Genomic DNA, 17,622 nt, shown 5'->3' on the forward strand with positions numbered 1-17,622 from the left:
CTTCCACCGGAGGGAGAACTTAAGACAGCAACGCTTTCCGTGCGCTAGGCACACCGAACCTTCACTTGACCAGTCTCTTGTTCCACTCAGATGAGGTAACATCCACAGCTGTGCTCTTGGCAGCTCGTCCGTGCAACACCACGTGGCCTGCGTCGTCACCCACTGCATTTCACCGGGGTATGCGTGAACATCAGAATTATTATCCAACTCTTGTCTTTATCATACTGTTGCAGTCCTTTTAATAAGAGGAGTGCTACCACACTTTTTCTATGCCACCTTCCCGAGCTGCGTCTCCTTGAGGCAATTCTACGAACTACAGGAGTACATAGCTTGATGCCCGATGCCCGGTTTGTCATCCCAGTATCAGCAACTGGAATACTGCGTGCAGTGTAGTACAAATTGTGCAGTGAAATGCATTGTGCACTAGGACTACCAGGCTGATTTATTACTATTCTATCACCGGCCATTTTGGCTCCCCTTTGTCGCCAAGCATGCCATTGAAGTGGCTTTCTCACATTGCCAGGTGACGTCAAACAAAGGTTGTAAGCCACCCATCGTCCACCCAATATAGACCCTCCTCGAGTAAGAGGTATCAGCTCATTTTGAATGTTACTGTAGTAGTCAGCTTTTGGGTTAATATTTTAGAACCAGCTTATGTAACACTTCCAGCACACGTATTGCCATTTTCTTAACTAGCACACCGCTTAGGCATGTGCGCCCCTTAGGTGCTGACTCTCATTACAGAAACAAGCTTGTTTTCCTTTCTATTACTCCGATTAGCACAACCCATGTGGTTGTGAAATCAGTTCCTGTTAGGTGAGCCAGATGTGTCCTGCTTGTACCCTCACCTGCCCCTTGCCCTCTCTACCCCCCCATGGACGCCACCCCTCTGCACGCATCACCAACCCCGTCCCGAACCCCTTCACGCATGCCCGCCCTTCGCGTGCACCACCATTCCCCTTCCACATCCCTCCCCGTGTGTCTTTGCCAACGGCTCTTACACCATGTGCACCACCATGCCACTTCCGCAGCTGACAGATGTGCATCCAGCCAAGCCACAGGGCAATGGTGTGGTGTACTGAACAACCCTTCCAATAACAAGGCACGGCGGAGATTGTATTGCACAGTCCACAGCGTGTGTGCCCCGCCTGCCGCCTTCTCCGCAACATTGCTAGCTAGCACCCTCCCGCATACCATGAAATGCAGCCTGCATGGTTAAGTCGCTATGTCTCAGCCATATGTCCCCACCCTTACGGCGGTCACATCCGACAGGCTCTCTAACCAGCACCTACAAGCACTTTGGAGGTGACAGAACTCCACCACACACAACTGTCAGCAGTACAAATCACTTGACTTACCTGACCAATGGGGCAGTGCGTCCAGCACAAGCTGACACTGCAGACCCCCCCCCCCCCCCCCCCCCCCTTTAGTTTGCTTCCATCGAGGTTGTGTTCAGAGGTTGCTCTATCATGAGTGATGCAACAAAATTTGGATTGTTGTCAGCCACTTCTATCCAACCACTGCTGTCCCCCTCAGGCAGCTGCAGTCAACTAAAAGAATGCATCATCTCCAGCTTCACGCCCTCAGTGCTGGATGGGCACATAATATGTTATCATCCAAACAGAGTAACGACATGTGCCCGTCCATATTACTGGATCACATCTGAGCACTCGCTGAACTGCACATCCTCCCCGAATGCCTGCTCCTAAACTCCCATTCACGGTGCCCTGGCCTCGCATGCCCACTTATTGTTAGGTGACGCTACATTCTTGACCGATAAACTGTTCAGAAGCCTCGACTCCTTCCCCACTGCAGCTGCAGCTTGGAATGCCAGCTACCACCTCATGGCTCCAGCCAATTATTCACCTACCCCTACCGTTCAACTCCAAGCCACGACATCACTCTTGCCACCTGCCACTATCGACCCTCCATTTGGCAAGCAAGCCCCCAGCCTCTACCAGATTCTGGTGCATCTAAGCTCCGAGATGGCAGCACTTACCACCAGTGTTGCCTGCCCTCACCTCAGGCACCTGCAGCCAGGTGATGACTGCCCTCACACAAGCGAGGCTGGCCCAGGTGAAAACATACGCCTCCGCAGGCACATTTCTAACTGTGCCCCCTGTAATGGATCTGGGAGATGTTATTTTTTTACCGTATTTGTCGATACTGAATTGAAAATGTTTTCTTATATTTTTGTCAGAATTTATTATAATTTGTCTTATTATATGTTAATTTACTTCTGTTTTTGAGAGTAAAAGCATATTGATTACTATTAGAAAATGTATCGAAGAATAGCAAAGAAACTGATTGTGTAAAATATCTTTGACGTTGGAGTAGTCTTTGACTATAGTCAGTCCGAGTCGGAAGCTAACTCTTGGTGTGTGTGTGTTGACGGAAAAACAATGTGAAGGTCGCAGTCATAAATAATTTTGAATTATGTTAACTATTATTTTTGTATTATCTGAAAAGAAGAAACTACATTGGAAGAAACTGTATTTGAAACACCAAAATGAGAGAAACACGTTGAACCACGTCATTTTCTGCAGCCGACAACGATGCATTGTGGAATCATACTTAGACAACTGAAGCCAAGACTTATATTTGCTTGCAAACGTCTAATGGAAAAGGTATTGTCGCGAAATATGGCAAATTTAACTTTATAAAAAATAGTGACCATACTTTCAACTTGTGTAATAGCCGGGAAGCCATATTCCCCCCCCCCCCCCCTTGACAACTAAAACAACCGCAAACGAGGCACAGCTTGCTGGTACCACCAGACGTTTGGTGAGAATGACCACCTTGTTCCTGATCCCCAAACCCCCCCTCCCCCCTCTCCTCTATACCACCGCCACCAACATCTCTGCTATCCCTGCTTAAGGGGTGCATGCATAACCACTCACTCGACATAGGCTTCCAGCGCAAACTCCTGGGGACCTTCACAGTCGCCAACATTACCGACCCCATTCTGGACACCGACTTCCTCTGTCACTACAGCCAACAGGCCGATATAGTGAAGCACTGTTTAGTTAATGGTACCTCTGGCAGGACCGTCCACTGCCTAGTCCTTCACCATGAAACAACTGGCAGTTCCAGGCCCATATGCTCAGCTGCTTGCAGAATTCCCCCCTACTCATCCAGCAACCCCCATAATGTTCAGCATGACACTGTGCACTACATCATCACTATCCCTGCTCTCTCAGTTTTCTGACATGCCTGCCCCCTACCCACTGGGTCTTCCGCCTATCTAGACGATATACTCATCTACTCCAGAGACCCTATTGAGCATCATGAACAACTATGCAAAATTTTTTCCTGCCAACAGAACGGTGGAGTGATCCTCAACTTGTCAAAATGTGTTTTCGGGGTCAGCAAGGTCAAATTCTTTGGACACTTAACTCTCTGCTAATGACCCCCGTCCCCTCCCTGAGACAGTATAGGCAGTAGTGGACTTCCAATGCCCTACTAGCTTCAAAGGCCTCCAGCTTTTCATTGGCATGGTCAACTTTTTTTCGTCATCATCTTAAGGAGGCTACTGCCACCCAAGAGCCCCTTACTACAGCACTCTGTGGCGATAAAAACAAAGGGAACAAGCTAGGCCCTTGGACCCCAGCCATGATTGAGAGCTTTGAAATAACAAAACAAGACCTACCCAATGCGGCCCTTCTGGCTCACCCCTAACCCATGCACCCCTTGCAATAGTAGCAGATGTGAGTCACATGGCTATCTGAGCCACCCGACAACAATATGTGGACAACATCTGGCAACCGCTCGCCTTCTTTTCATCCAAGCTCTCTGATAAACAACGGTGCTGTGGTGCATATGGCCATGAGCTGTTTGCAGTCCATGAAGTTGCCTGCTACTTCCAAACTTCAGTCAGGGGATGCATCTTTACAATCTTCACAGACCACTGCACCCTCACCTCTTGTTTTTGCAGGAAAGACATAGACCAGGTGTCACCTTGACAATTTGGTCTACATGAGTATATCGCACAATTCATCACTGATGTCCCTCATGTTGCTGGCATCGACAACACAGTGGCAGATTGCCTTAGCTGCTCTTGTGCCATCACCCAACCCTTAGATTACAATGCCCTGGCTGCATCTCAAGAGGGTGACCCAGACCTGGCCCACACACTTCGGAATGCCGACTCTGGCCTCAGATGCCAGCTAAGATACACACCTGGCTTCAACCATAAGATCTGTTGTGATGTCCTCGTGGATCCTTCAGAACCCGACAGCTCCAATAGACGTCCCCACACCTTCCTCCATCCACCTTCTGAAAACTGGCATTTGACCACATCCACGGCCTCGCACCCACAGACACCTGTGCTTCTATCACTCTCATGAAATAACACTTTGTCTGGCCTTGCACCCAACATTACAGCAACTGGGCCCAGTCCTGTGTTCCATCCCAACATGCCAGGATTGGACAATAGGTTCACTCCCTGCGGCCACCTTTAACCCCACACAACACCAGTTCAGGCATGTTCACCTCGACATTGTCAGCCCACTATCCTCCTCCAACGAGGCCACACACTTAAAGCCATCCTCACAAGTTATTCTTCTGAATGGCCTGGTGCCCTACAACTGGTACTTCTAGGCCTGCGGATCGCTCAAAAAATTGACTTGGGAACTTTGACTGCTGAGCTGGTATATGGACGGCCACTTGTGTTCCTGGCGATTTTTTGGAAGTGACCCCACTGCCACCTGACAGCACCATTCCAGGTTTTGAACAGCACCTCCAGGGCTACTTGGCCCAACTGTGACCCAACACCTCCACAATGGCACTGTGTTGATCCACTGCAACCTCACAGCATGCATGCACGTCATGCTTTGAGTGGATACATACTACCCGCCACTCCTCAGTATTCGGGTCCCGATGTGCCACTGGCCGACGCCATCCCCGACACACCACCAGCCAACGCTGCCTCTGGTCCACCACAACTAACTCCATGAGTGACACACCTCCCAGTACACGGGACCCTGATGCTGACACCGCACTAACCTTTTCACAGCCTCCAGATGACATAGACAGTGCTCTACCCCTAAAGGTGCCTGCCACACTCAACAGAATATTGTCATCACCACCGTTGGTAGCACCTGCACGCTTTCCGGATACTAGGTAGGCTGAACCATCATTAGTCTCTTGTTCCACTCTGACGAGGCAACATCCTCGGCTGTCCTCTCAGCAGCTCGCTGGTGCTTGGTCCGCATCATCGGCAGCTGCATTTCGCCGGGGTATGTGCGAACTGCAGAATTCTTACCCCACACTCATCATTGTCATCATCCTGTCACAGTCCGTTTAATAAGAGGAGTGCTACTCCATTTTTCCCGTGCTGCCTCCTCGAGCTGTGTCTGTTGAGGCCATTCAACTGACTACAGGGTACAAACCCTGATGCCAGACACCGGGTTCATCATCCCAGTATCAGCAATTGGAATACTGCGTGGCATGTAGTGCAAATAGTGCAGTGCAAGCCAAGACTACCAGGGTGATTTATTACTATCTCCAGCCATTTTGCCTTTCCTGCCAAGCATGCCACAGAAGCAGTTTTTTCACGCCACCATATGATGCCAGACAAAGGATGTAAGCCGCCTGTAGTCCACCTAGTCCAGACTCTCCTTGATTAAGAGGTATTAGCTCATTTAGAATGTTACTGAAGTCATCAGCTTTTGGGTTAATATGTTAGAACCAGACCGTGTGGCTCTTCCAGCACAGCCCGTCATGTATTGCCATTTTCTTAACTTGCACACCGCTTAGGGATGTGTGCCCCTCTAGTGTATAGAAGGGAGCACAAATCATTCCTTCGAGCTATTCTCTCTCTCCCTCCAGTGGACAATACGAGAACCTACTGTCTGATCTTGGTGCATCCATATGTTTGCCAACAGCACCATTCAATGTCTCTCTAGTAGGATCCAAGAGGAGCACTCCATGATCGAAAAGGATTGTTGCATGGCAACCACAGTGAAGATTAAATTGGGGATTGATGTGGAAGGAAATCTACTCTCTTCATTAATCTACTGTTTTCATCCTGACACTTCCCATGGGCAATTTTGGGAAACTGCAGAAAATCTAAATCTAGATGAACTGACCAGGAACTCAACGTCTGGTCCTCATGTCTCTTATCATAGCACTGTCTCGTTCGGTGTTCTGTGAAGGAGTTCCTCTGAAGAAACCAACTGAAGTGAATTTGATTTCAGTAACATCAAACCAATCTTTTCTCCATCAGAACAAGACAGTGACTAACAAATATAACGAAATAGTAATACTGTAGGAACATAATTGTAGCTGGATCCACAGATTCATTTCTGCACTGCAAGTACCACAACTTTACTCTGCAAATTATTTTCTTTCAAAAAATTAGCATTCTTTTTTGCTCCAATAAACAAATATCCTACACCAGGCATTTAAATTAAATTAAATTCACTCAGTCAACATGACACCTATGAGATGGCTACAGAGAAAAATAAAACGAGATATCCATTCATACCTGTTGTGACTGTGATGACTGGCACTTCTTACTAACATCACAGCAGCGAATAAGTTGGGATACAACCTGATGCAACTTTGTCAGCTCGGGATATTGGTATTTTATTGGTGGTCCAGGGCCTTCATCAAGTGCTACCAACATGAATGTTGCTGGTACATTCAACTGTAAATGGAACAGTAATTAAGAAATTGGGTCTCCTTACATATATTACAGATTTGAACAAAACAAAGTTTTACAAATGAAGACATTTATGTTATTTTGTCACATGATGATGATATTGGAGAGCCGGAGCTCTTACATATACTATTTAAATGGAAATATGTTTAAGATTTACTGACTTATTCCACATCCAAGAGGGCCATTTCACTTGGATGTGAGGAAGCAACACTAACATATCTCTCTTGCTTTGTAAATCTTTATTGTGTACTCTTGTTTTATGACTTGTTCTACACCCTTTAACATCTATCCACTATGGGTCCATAGAACAGAAAGTACAACTAATCTATAATGGGATGTTTATAACATGCAGCAGCAACGAGACACAATTTGCTTATGGTTAAACAAAGTATACCAAAACTAAATTGTGGCTCGTTGTTGCTGAATGTTATAAACATTCTGTGAAACAGTGATGTGTTTTGCACGAAACACAACATGTCTGAGAATTTTCAATTCAATTCTTTTATTCTGTAGGATCAACTTACATATTGGATCACTTATAATTCTAATTACAAAAAAACAAAGATGTGGGATCAAAATAAATTTTTCTTGCCTGTTGTATGTTCTTGGCAAACAATGAAATGTGCAATGGAATTCATTAGCAGCACAGGGACATCATGAAGTAGATTTTTCATAAATGAATGCATTAAGTAATCGCAGATGGTGAAATAGAGGACCACAGAATGTTCTACCAAATTTATTAACATTAGAGAACAAGACAGAGGAGAGCAGGCAGGATGAAACAGTGTAGATATCTACTTAATTCTTGGATGTATAGGATTGGTCTCATTTTAAAATAAAGTTCTTGTAATGACTGTATCACACTGATCAAAAGCTTATCAGTCACTGGTCTCACAACAGTAAGACAACGTACAGTAGCCAATTCCTAGTCAATCAGCATCTATTTCGATAAACAGCGTTAACATTATTCATTCACATATCTAATTTTAAGTGTGCTGCTCAGTCACACCCAAATAATAGCAATATAGTTGGTCAATATATAAAGTGCATACCAAGCATGTGGATACAATGCAAGACCAGTCACTAATGTACTTATAGGGAGCCATTTATGCATAAATGGCGTATTGTTAAAATACGATAAATCACCAAACTGTGACATGACTGCATGTTTGAAATGTGGCAGCGTCATACAAAAAGTGTGCACACACATAACCTCATTGCAAATCTCCTCATGGACTATCACCTTACTGCGCTGTGGTGGTCTGTGTGTCTCAATTATCCACAGAGCTATGCTCTATGCTGGTGGGAGTTGTGATCCTGTTAAGAGCTGCCTGTGCCAGATTGGTCAGTGACAGGCCAGACAAAGGAGTTGTTCCCATAGAAGGCTCCCTTGTTGGGACTATGTGAATACCTAAGTCTGACCTAACTTGTCTAAAACTACTCCCCCCCCCCCCCCCCAATCAGCCACTCAGGGCTTTTCAACTCTGATGGTATGGTTGCAAGGTCTGAGGGTGTCTCATTTTCAATCTTTAGTTTTATAGATAAAAGTGGGGTATCTTTGCATGTAGTTAAGCCATTTCTTCTAGGGGAGTAAATCCTAATATCAAATCCTGGTCCTTCAGGTTTGCATTGTGTCAATGGGTCAGCACCTCAATACCCATAAAAAAAACTTTCGAAAGCTTAAGAATCTAAAGTAAAGCCTCAGAACTGCTGATGGAAAAACATTATGACAGTTATTGGTAAGGAAAAGGGCACAGAATTGGCACATGGAACATTCTGAGCATGACAAATAAATGCACTGAAATAGGAAGTGAAACGAATTGACTGAATGTGGACATAACTGTTTTGTCTGGTGGTGGTGGTGGTGGTGGTGGTGGCGGCGGCGGTAAGGGGGGGGGGGGGGGGTTGTTGGGGGGGGCGATATAACAATAAGGATATGAGAAATTTGGAAATGTTATCTCTACTTTTTGTCTGGAGTTGATAGTCATAAGTGGGCAAAAGCATTCTGATACGGAGACTCTGAACATTTACATCATCAACAATACGCTTCCTTTCTATGAAAGAATTGTCACTGTCACCATCAAGTTAGGTGAAATTTAAATGGTTATAACAGGAGTTTAGGCACTAAATGATATGGCACAGCAAACCAAAGATTACTTCTACCAAAAATTGGTCACTATTTAAACAAGTTAAAAACCACCAAGAAGTAATAATAGAAAGAGGCTTTAACACAGGAGTGAGTTCACAACTAAATGGCGCAGTTGTATGAAGATATGGAGAAAATGCCATTAATAGTTCTGGCAAAAATCTTGTATAATACTCTAACTATTGTAACTTGAGAATTCTGAAAACACATTCTCACAAATATATTCACATGTGTGCATGAAAGACCATCATTACAGCAGAAATCTTTAACGGATTACATCATTACCAAGCAAAGACAATAAGCGGTAATTCAGACTGCAGATCTATCTGGGTATCCAAATGTGGATCTGATCACTATCGAGTTTTATCAAAAGTGATACATCTGTTCACGGGAAAACCATGAACAACTGGATGACTGGCTTGTCAAGAGCAATGAAGAGAAACTGGAGCAGTCACAGTAAAAGCTCTTTATCCTGAAGCAATTCAGCATAAAGGATTTATTTCAATGCAGATTAGAGTGTGGACTAAAAACGATGCCAGAAGGTAACAATGTTCAAAGGGAATTTGAGAATGTTGAACAACCAATTAGGAAAACTGCTCTACAGTTACTGGTGACACTAAGAGTGTAGACAAACAGGATCCCACACAGGTGATGGATGACCTTCAGAAGTTTGAAGCAATTCACTATTGTGGTGTTAAGTGAATGAGTTTGCTAAGATATGTATATTTTATATTTTTGTTATTTTATGCCTGATATGCTGACATTCCTTTGCTAACTTTTATTGTGAAATGACACATCATCACTATGTGACCTCCAAGTTTGTAAAGTCCACGAACTTCTGTTAATATGTTACAAGATCCAATTATGATAGCACAGATCTGTTGAAACTAGTAATCTATCAAAAGATTTACAAGCAATCTCGACGTATTTGATATTTCAGAATATAACAATACGACAGAAGGGAAGTTGCTCCTCACCCTATAGCGGAGATGCTGAGTCGCGATAGGCACAATAAAAAGATTCACACAATCATAGCTTTCGGCCATTAACACCTTTGTCAGCAGTACACACACACACACACACACACACACACACAAGTGCAACTTGCACACACACACACACACACACACACACACACACACACACACACATTATGGTCAGTATATTTTGCTGCTTCTGTGACACACACACACACACACACACACACACACACACACAGGATGATGTATTTACATTGGCTACAGAGATCTAGTAGCAGTTGCACTTTTGTACGTGACACATCTGTTGACTATTGTACCTGAGGTTATTGAAAAAATTGTCCCTGTAAAGTGCTCAGATATTGGTGTTTCTAGCAAGAAAAATTTGAATGGCATTTTACACTTCTCACGAACCACTTGATTGCTTAACAAATTATCAAGATCACAGATTTCCAGAGGCATCTTTTGTTATTACAGTTAAACATTTTCAAAAGCTGATAACCTAAGGTACACATTTATTTTCATGAGCAATAGTTTCCACACTATGCAGCACCCACTGGACATTGGCTGCTCTATGCTGATGTTATAATTTTTTTCCCAGCACTTCTCCTCTACCAATCTATTTCATCAAATATTAACACTGCTGCCATCTGTATCTCTTTTTACTTGACAACTTCGTATAACAACACCTTTAAAAAGATACAAAATAAATAAATAAAGGAAATTGCTTCTGTCTCATCATCATTCTTCTTAATGACAACAGATTAGCAATGTTTAAACTGTTTATATAGTCCCACATTATTTAAATTAGTCATTTCTTCAAATATACTGAATTTGTTTTCCTGAAAGTTAAAACAAGCCTACAACAACTGCCACTACTAATGAGGTGGTGTAGTAGAAGTCTCTTGTCTGCAAAAACTTTGTATTATGTTGCCACTATCTGTTATTACTGTGAACCAAGCCTTATTAATGAAATTCTGGCTACTAAGTCCTTGATCTTGTTTGGTGTTTGTTTATCAACACAGTAACTGAATGACTTGGGTGGAGCATAAGGGCAACCACTGAATATACGTAGGAACTTTGCTTTCAAAACTCGGAGAGCAAGAAGAAAGTAAGGCTGGTAGCGACAGCAAATGAAAATGAGAAGGTAAGAATATTATGGGGCTGTGCGAAATGTAGTATGATTTTAGTATCATTCCTATTTACAACATGTGTTAAATTCTCTCTCACTGTCCTTTTTTAATATCATTATTTAGAACACCTATTTGCAAAAATAATATATGTACATTTATGGAACATTCAAGAGGGAATACACACATCAAAAAAAGTTTTGCGTCACCTCGGTTCCGAAAATTGGAATAGAGATAAACATAAACATCATTTCCGTCCTTTTATTGCTCACGAAAACAGCACATTCCATGTTGTACCACCAAACAGCGAGACCTTCAGAAGTGGTGGTCCAGATTGCTGTACTAATACCCAGTAGCACGTCCTCTTGCATGGATGCATGCCTGTATTCATTGTGGCATACTATCCACAAGTTCATCAACGCACTGTTAGTCCAGATTGTTCCACTCCTCAAAGGTGATCCCTCAGAGTGGTTGGCGGGTCACATCGTCCATACACAGCCCTTTTCAATCTATCCCAGGCATGTTTGATAGGGTTTGTGTCTGGAGAACATGCTGGCCACCTTACTCAAGTGATGTTATTATCCTGAAGGAAGTCATTCACAAGATGTGTATGATGGGGGTGCGAATTGTCACCCATGAAGATGAATGCCTCGCCAATATGCTGCCGATATGGTTGCACTATTGGTTGGAGGATGGCATTCACGTATTGTACAGCTGTTACAGCGCCTTCCATGACCACCAGCGGTGTACGTTGGCCCCACATAATGCCACCCTAAGACAGCAGGGAACCTCCACCTTGCTGCACTTGCTGGACTGTGTGTCTAAGGTGTTCAGCCTGACTGGGTTGCCTCCAAACACTTCTCCGACGATTGCCTGGTTGAAGGCACATGCACACTGATCAGTGAAGAGAACGTGATGCCAATCATGAGCTGTGCATTCAGCATGTTATTGGGCCCATCTGTACTGCACTGCATGGTGTCATGGTTGCAAAGATGGACCTCAACATGGACGTCGGGAATGAAATTGCACATCATGCGGCCTATTTCACACAGTTTGAGTCGCAAAATGACGTCCTGTGGCTGCATGAAAAGCATTATTCAACATGGTGGCGTTGCAGTCAGGGTTCCTCTGAGCCATAATCTGTAGGCAGCAGTCATCCACTGCAGTAGTAGCAAGGCATGTAATTGACAGTTCCTGTCCCTCTGCATCTCCCCCATGTCCAAACAATATCGCTTTGGTTCACTCCGAGACCCTGGACACTTCCCTTGTTGAGAGCCCTTCCTGGCACAAAGTAACAATGGGGATGCGATCGAACTGTGGTACTGGCCATCTAGGCATGGTTTAACTACAGACAACACAAGCCGTGTACCTCCTTCCCGGTGGAATGACTGGAACTGATCGGCTGTTGGACCCCCTTCCATCTAATAGGCGTTGCACATGCATGGTTGTTAACATCTTTGGGCGGGTTTAGTGACATCTCTGAACAGTCAAAGGGACTGTGTCTGTGATACAATATCCACAGTCAACGTCTATCTTCAGGAGTTCTGGGAACTGGGGTGATGCAAAACTTTTGATGTATGTACTGTCCAACATAATTTTCCACCAGCTGCAGACACCAGTAGACACAGGCAGCACTTCATATAAAACATAGCACCGGGGTCCGCTATATTAAAATCCTTTGGATTCTGTTCCTTTAAGATACGATATACTGTGGAGAGATTTCTTAATTGCAGTTTATTTTGTCACTTTATAGACTGAAATGGTTAGGTGAATACTCAGTTAAAAAGTCTATTTATCAAACAATGTCAATTTTGAAAAAGAACTCACTGAGAGAATTTAGCTCATTACCAAAAGAGACAAACAAAAGAAAACTATATTATTTATTATTTAAAATATCTTAAAACACTATTTTCTGTGACTTTTACATTAACATTTATTGAGATATTTACAGAACGGCTCTCATAGAAGAAAACTTAACTTTATAAGCAATTATGCAGGCAATTTCAAGCCTATCGACCAAAATGAACAAAATAAACTGCACGATCTTGGTTCTCAACTCAATTCAACGTGTTGGGCATATTTTCAGCCTCTTCTGTTATTACACAACATCCTTTCCAACTTAATATTTTGTAGGAACGTATAGTAAAGTTGTATGTGCTTTTTAAATTTCCTTTTTTTTTGTTTCATGGCTTTATGTATGTGAACATGAAAACTGAAATACTGCATAAATTGGTAACATTATTCTTTCAATGTAATTGTATGAAACTTTATGTATCTGTGGACTCTCTGCCCAAGTAGAAAACAATTTATTTACATTAAATAAAAAATTGTTAGTGTGGAAGTAACAGCTGATGAACAGTTAGTCTATGGTGGGATTCAAGTGTGAAGGCAATTGTGGAAAAGGAATTACACGAGTGGCACAACTACGAACTGTAATAGCTGTGACGAGGTGGGTGCAGACAAAATGACCGAGGGAGGTCTCAACCAGGAGGGAACAATTGAAGAGCAGGAGAAGGAGAAGAGAAATATCAAAACCTGAATCAACAGGACAACTAAGAATCATGTATGTGATGGTCTCCACACATGTGAAATTGCCATCAGGGCCAACTATTTGGTGTAGGTGACATGAACAACCCACAACTCCTATGATTCTACAGGCAGAGGTGGATATGAAGACTGGATAGTGATGCAAAAAAATTATTTACAAACATTTGCAGCAACAGAACAATGGGTGGAGTAAGGAGAGTGATGACAGTGTATACAGACACAATGAAGTCAACTGTGGTGAGAAGGGGAGAGGACTGGCAGACAGAGAAGATGCCCCTTCCAATGAGACCAATGTCATGTGCCAGACACATGAAACTAGTAGTGGGGAAATGAAAGTTAATGCCAGCCAGTGTGTGTTACTTATGACAACTGAAGCAAAATATAGAGTGGGTGGAGGTGGACAGATACTGAAATAAACACTACACCATGTGGGAGGCAGAGCATTACAAATCAAAGCTTTAGAAGGCGAGAGAATATCATTGAAGTGAGATGTAAGGGATATTAAATGAAAGGAAGCAAGTTCTATACCCGAAATTCTGAAGACGAAAGGAATTAAGAAGGAGCAAACTGAATCATTAATTAAATATTAAGAAAGTATAGGCGCAGACGTTACTGTTGAAGAAAAAGAAAAAGGAATGAAGGAATGTGTCAGATGTCAGTTGGCACAAGAACCATGGGGGGAACATGAAAAGAGTTGGAAGTAAGAGGAAGAGAATCAGGAGGGGGGAGGGAGGGAAGGAGAGGGAGGGGGGGGGGGAGAGGGGGAGGGAGGGGGAGAGAGAGAGAGAGAGAGAGAGAGAGAGAGAGAGAGAGAGAGAGAGAGAGAGCAGGGGGCAATTCAGGAATTTCAATGAAGTGCACACATGAGGAAGGGTGTGTGTTAAAAGAACACAAGAAGAATGAGGAGGAGGAGGAGGAAGAGGAGGAGGAGGCAGGTGATACGTTTTCAGCCACTGACAGAAATTACAATAGATGGAATGTTGAAGACAGCTCTTACTGATTGTAGTAGTATAATCACAAGTATCTCCAATATACTGTTCCAACATATTATTAAGATGACAATACCTGAAGTCTGACTAGGAAGTGCCACTGGAACATCGACCAAACCGGTTGCTAAACCAATATATGTGACTGTCAATGTTGGACACTGAAATGGAGCAATATTTTTTAGTTATATCTTGATATGCAGGGAATGGACATGTTGAGCAGGTACAAAATGAAAATAGATTGTAGGCAGAGATATGTGGAATTTATAAGAAACGGTCAGAGTGAAAGTATATCTTTTCACAGGATTATTGCAAGAGAAGAGTCATGGATGTGTTGATTAAAACTCAAAGACTGCAAGCAAAATGATCTTGCAGAGACAGAAGTGGAATGCAACAATGAGACAGCTGCAAGCAACAAAGAACTGGAGAATCAGATGACAGAGGAAATAAACTGCCTTAATAATATCAGCACCAATCAATGCAAAGCATTGGAGAAACTGCTAATGAATTACTAGGTGTTCGTGAATTAGTTATACAAAAGGAACCTTTAATTGTGGAAAAGGTAAAGAGCTTACAGAAATGTTTGATACAGCACTGAATGCTGTATATCTCCAAGTTTTACTTACAAATGTTCAATGAGGCTACCTTTCATAATAAGATGAATGTCCCGTTTGTAATGAGGTTCCTACCAAATCCTATGAAGCAAGTCTTGATGTATGACGACGACTCCTTGTATTATCCACTACCACCGCTCGTCAACGTTACCCAGAAGTGGAGGAACAAACGCTATCTTTAATGTAGCCCCAATACACAGAAGTCCATTCAATGCTGTATCGAACAATTCTGTACATTATTTGACCCTTATAGGTGACGGTGGTGGCCAGAAAATTGTTCTGCCATGTCCAGTCCATAGAGTGTACAAAGGTGCATGAAAACATCACAATGATAACACTGTGGCATGCCTTCTTGCTGGAAAATAAATTCAGGGATCATATTCCGTTTTATCTGAGGCATTCGACAGTGGTCAAGCATGGCCAGTTATGGTATGCCAGTCTCAGTTGACTCAGCAAACAAGAAAGGACCATAAATCTTGTTACATCTTTGAGCTCTTTTAGCTGCTGCTTCAGAGACTGCAGGTAGTTCTCTATGGTACACTGACAGTTTCGGTGGAATGATTACACCAATAAGGGCTTGTCTTTGAGGTGGTGGCTTGTGATATTTAGTCCTGAACTGTCCCTAAACTGTAGTAGCGGATTTCGATTCACGAAAGCATAAACATCGTGCAAGTTCTGCAACGTTACACAACTCAATGATGACTGACTGACTAATTCATTCGTGCATGCTAATAATTAATTAGCGCATGCTACCTATTAGAAACATCAGGAACTAACCGTGTTAGGTAGGAATTAACTTAAGTTATTGGCCTTCAGCCATCTCAACAGTGGAATGTCATTTGTAACAATACAAACATAAAGGGAAGTGAAACTGAGATATACTACATTCAGCGCTGAATCAAACGTTTCTGTAAGTTATTTGTCATTTTCACAATTAAAGGTTACCTTTTTGTAACTAATTTATAAAGACCCTGTACAAACAAGACACTTCCAATCAACATAGAACAACACATAACTATGAATAGAAGCTTGAGACAAACTTGTCCGCTGTCTGTAGTAAAACCTTATCACATACCTTAGGCCAAAGCAAAAATTTAAAAAAAAAATGGTGTGGTGGAGAGTAATTGAAAGAACTAATTCAGCATTGAATAATTCATTAGTTGTGGTAAACAGCAGCATGGATCAGTGCAAGTAGTTTTAGATGCCGGAAGTATCAACAAAATTATTGAAATGGAAAGCATTAGGCCAGTAAACAGGTTCAAAATAATACAACAAAAATGTGAAGGAGTTCAATATATCACCAGCAGCAATTTGATACCCAAGTACTGGGAAGAACCACTGGTGAAAGAGTGTATGCAGGTGCAGCCGCAGTTAAAAACCTAGTGTTCTGCAAATAAAACACATATTTATTATTACTTATACTTTAAATATGTTAGACACGAGTTGAATACACAGTTACATGGTTTATATTTTGATACAAAGTAGTATATTCTGTGAAATAAGCAACTAATGACTAAGATTACATTTAGTATTACGAAGAAACTGTTGAGTATAGTATATATGCGAAAATGAGGGTAATTACTACAGTTATGCATAATATTTTTTTATTTAATATCAGAGGGACTTTGGAACTTCGTGGTTGTGGACACGACCAATTTGATCCACTGCATTGTGACTGGGAGAATGGCACGCATTCCCAATGACATGCATCTGTTTGCTGTACACACAGATAGTGACAAGAATCATTATACAGTGTGTATATGCGGAAAAATCCCCAATTTCTCACAGCTTTCCCAGTTAAAAATACACTTTTTCTGAAGTGAAAGTACACTTTTTCCACATTAAGTGGTGGTATATTTTTCCCTTGGAGCTTTAAAACTTATCAATCCTTTGAACAGTAAAGGTTTTATACACCAGTGTAGAACTTCCTGGCACTTTGGGAAATGGAACACAGAAAAAAAAAATTGTTTCCGAAAGACCTTTGATATGCACCAACATGTACACTGCTTATGTTGCTATTATGAAAGTATAAATACTAATCCCACATTAGTTTCCCAACCACTAAAACCGAGATTGTGATGACCTTTCGTCAGCTAATCATAGCTCGTGTAACATTATCTCGCCAGCCAATGACAACAGATATTCAGAGCATAGGACATGTGATGTAGTCAGCCAATAGCTACATCATTGTTAGGTAGTGCGACCACACAAACAGGAAACGTTAACGATTTAAAATAATATACGTATAGTATAGCTACAAGCTTTCACAAAGAATATTGTGTCTTTTTTGCATGTGTTAAGCTTGAAGATACATCAAACACAAATGTGCCAGTAAAATTTTAAATATAGACATAAATGCCTGGGGTTCTGGGCCCAAAATTTTTCTAAGTGTCTGGTCCTCTAAACGTTAAGTTTTAAATGAGAGTCAAACGCTCCATGGTGGTATATTTTGAGTAGATTTCCCCACCATGTTATAGTTCTGGGTGGAGATTTTAATTTGCCGGATACAGACTGGGAGACTCAAACGTTCACAACGGGTGGCAGGGACAAAGAATCCA

At 42.4% G+C, this 17,622-nt stretch overlaps 1 protein-coding gene across 1 annotated transcript in view; it reads right to left on the reverse strand.

Annotated features, from left to right (window-relative positions):
- The window catches only part of LOC124594839 (probable ubiquitin carboxyl-terminal hydrolase FAF-X), a 300,957-nt gene that overhangs the window by 44,667 nt on the left and 238,668 nt on the right, over positions 1-17,622 (reverse strand). Inside the window, exon 39 of the mRNA XM_047133291.1 lies at positions 6,488-6,649. Coding sequence (XP_046989247.1) covers positions 6,488-6,649 — 162 coding nt within the window. The remainder of the gene's footprint in view (positions 1-6,487; positions 6,650-17,622) is intronic.

The sequence above is a fragment of the Schistocerca americana genome, chromosome 2 (assembly GCF_021461395.2).
Source record: "Schistocerca americana isolate TAMUIC-IGC-003095 chromosome 2, iqSchAmer2.1, whole genome shotgun sequence".
In the NCBI taxonomy this organism is placed as follows: Eukaryota; Metazoa; Arthropoda; class Insecta; order Orthoptera; family Acrididae; genus Schistocerca; species Schistocerca americana.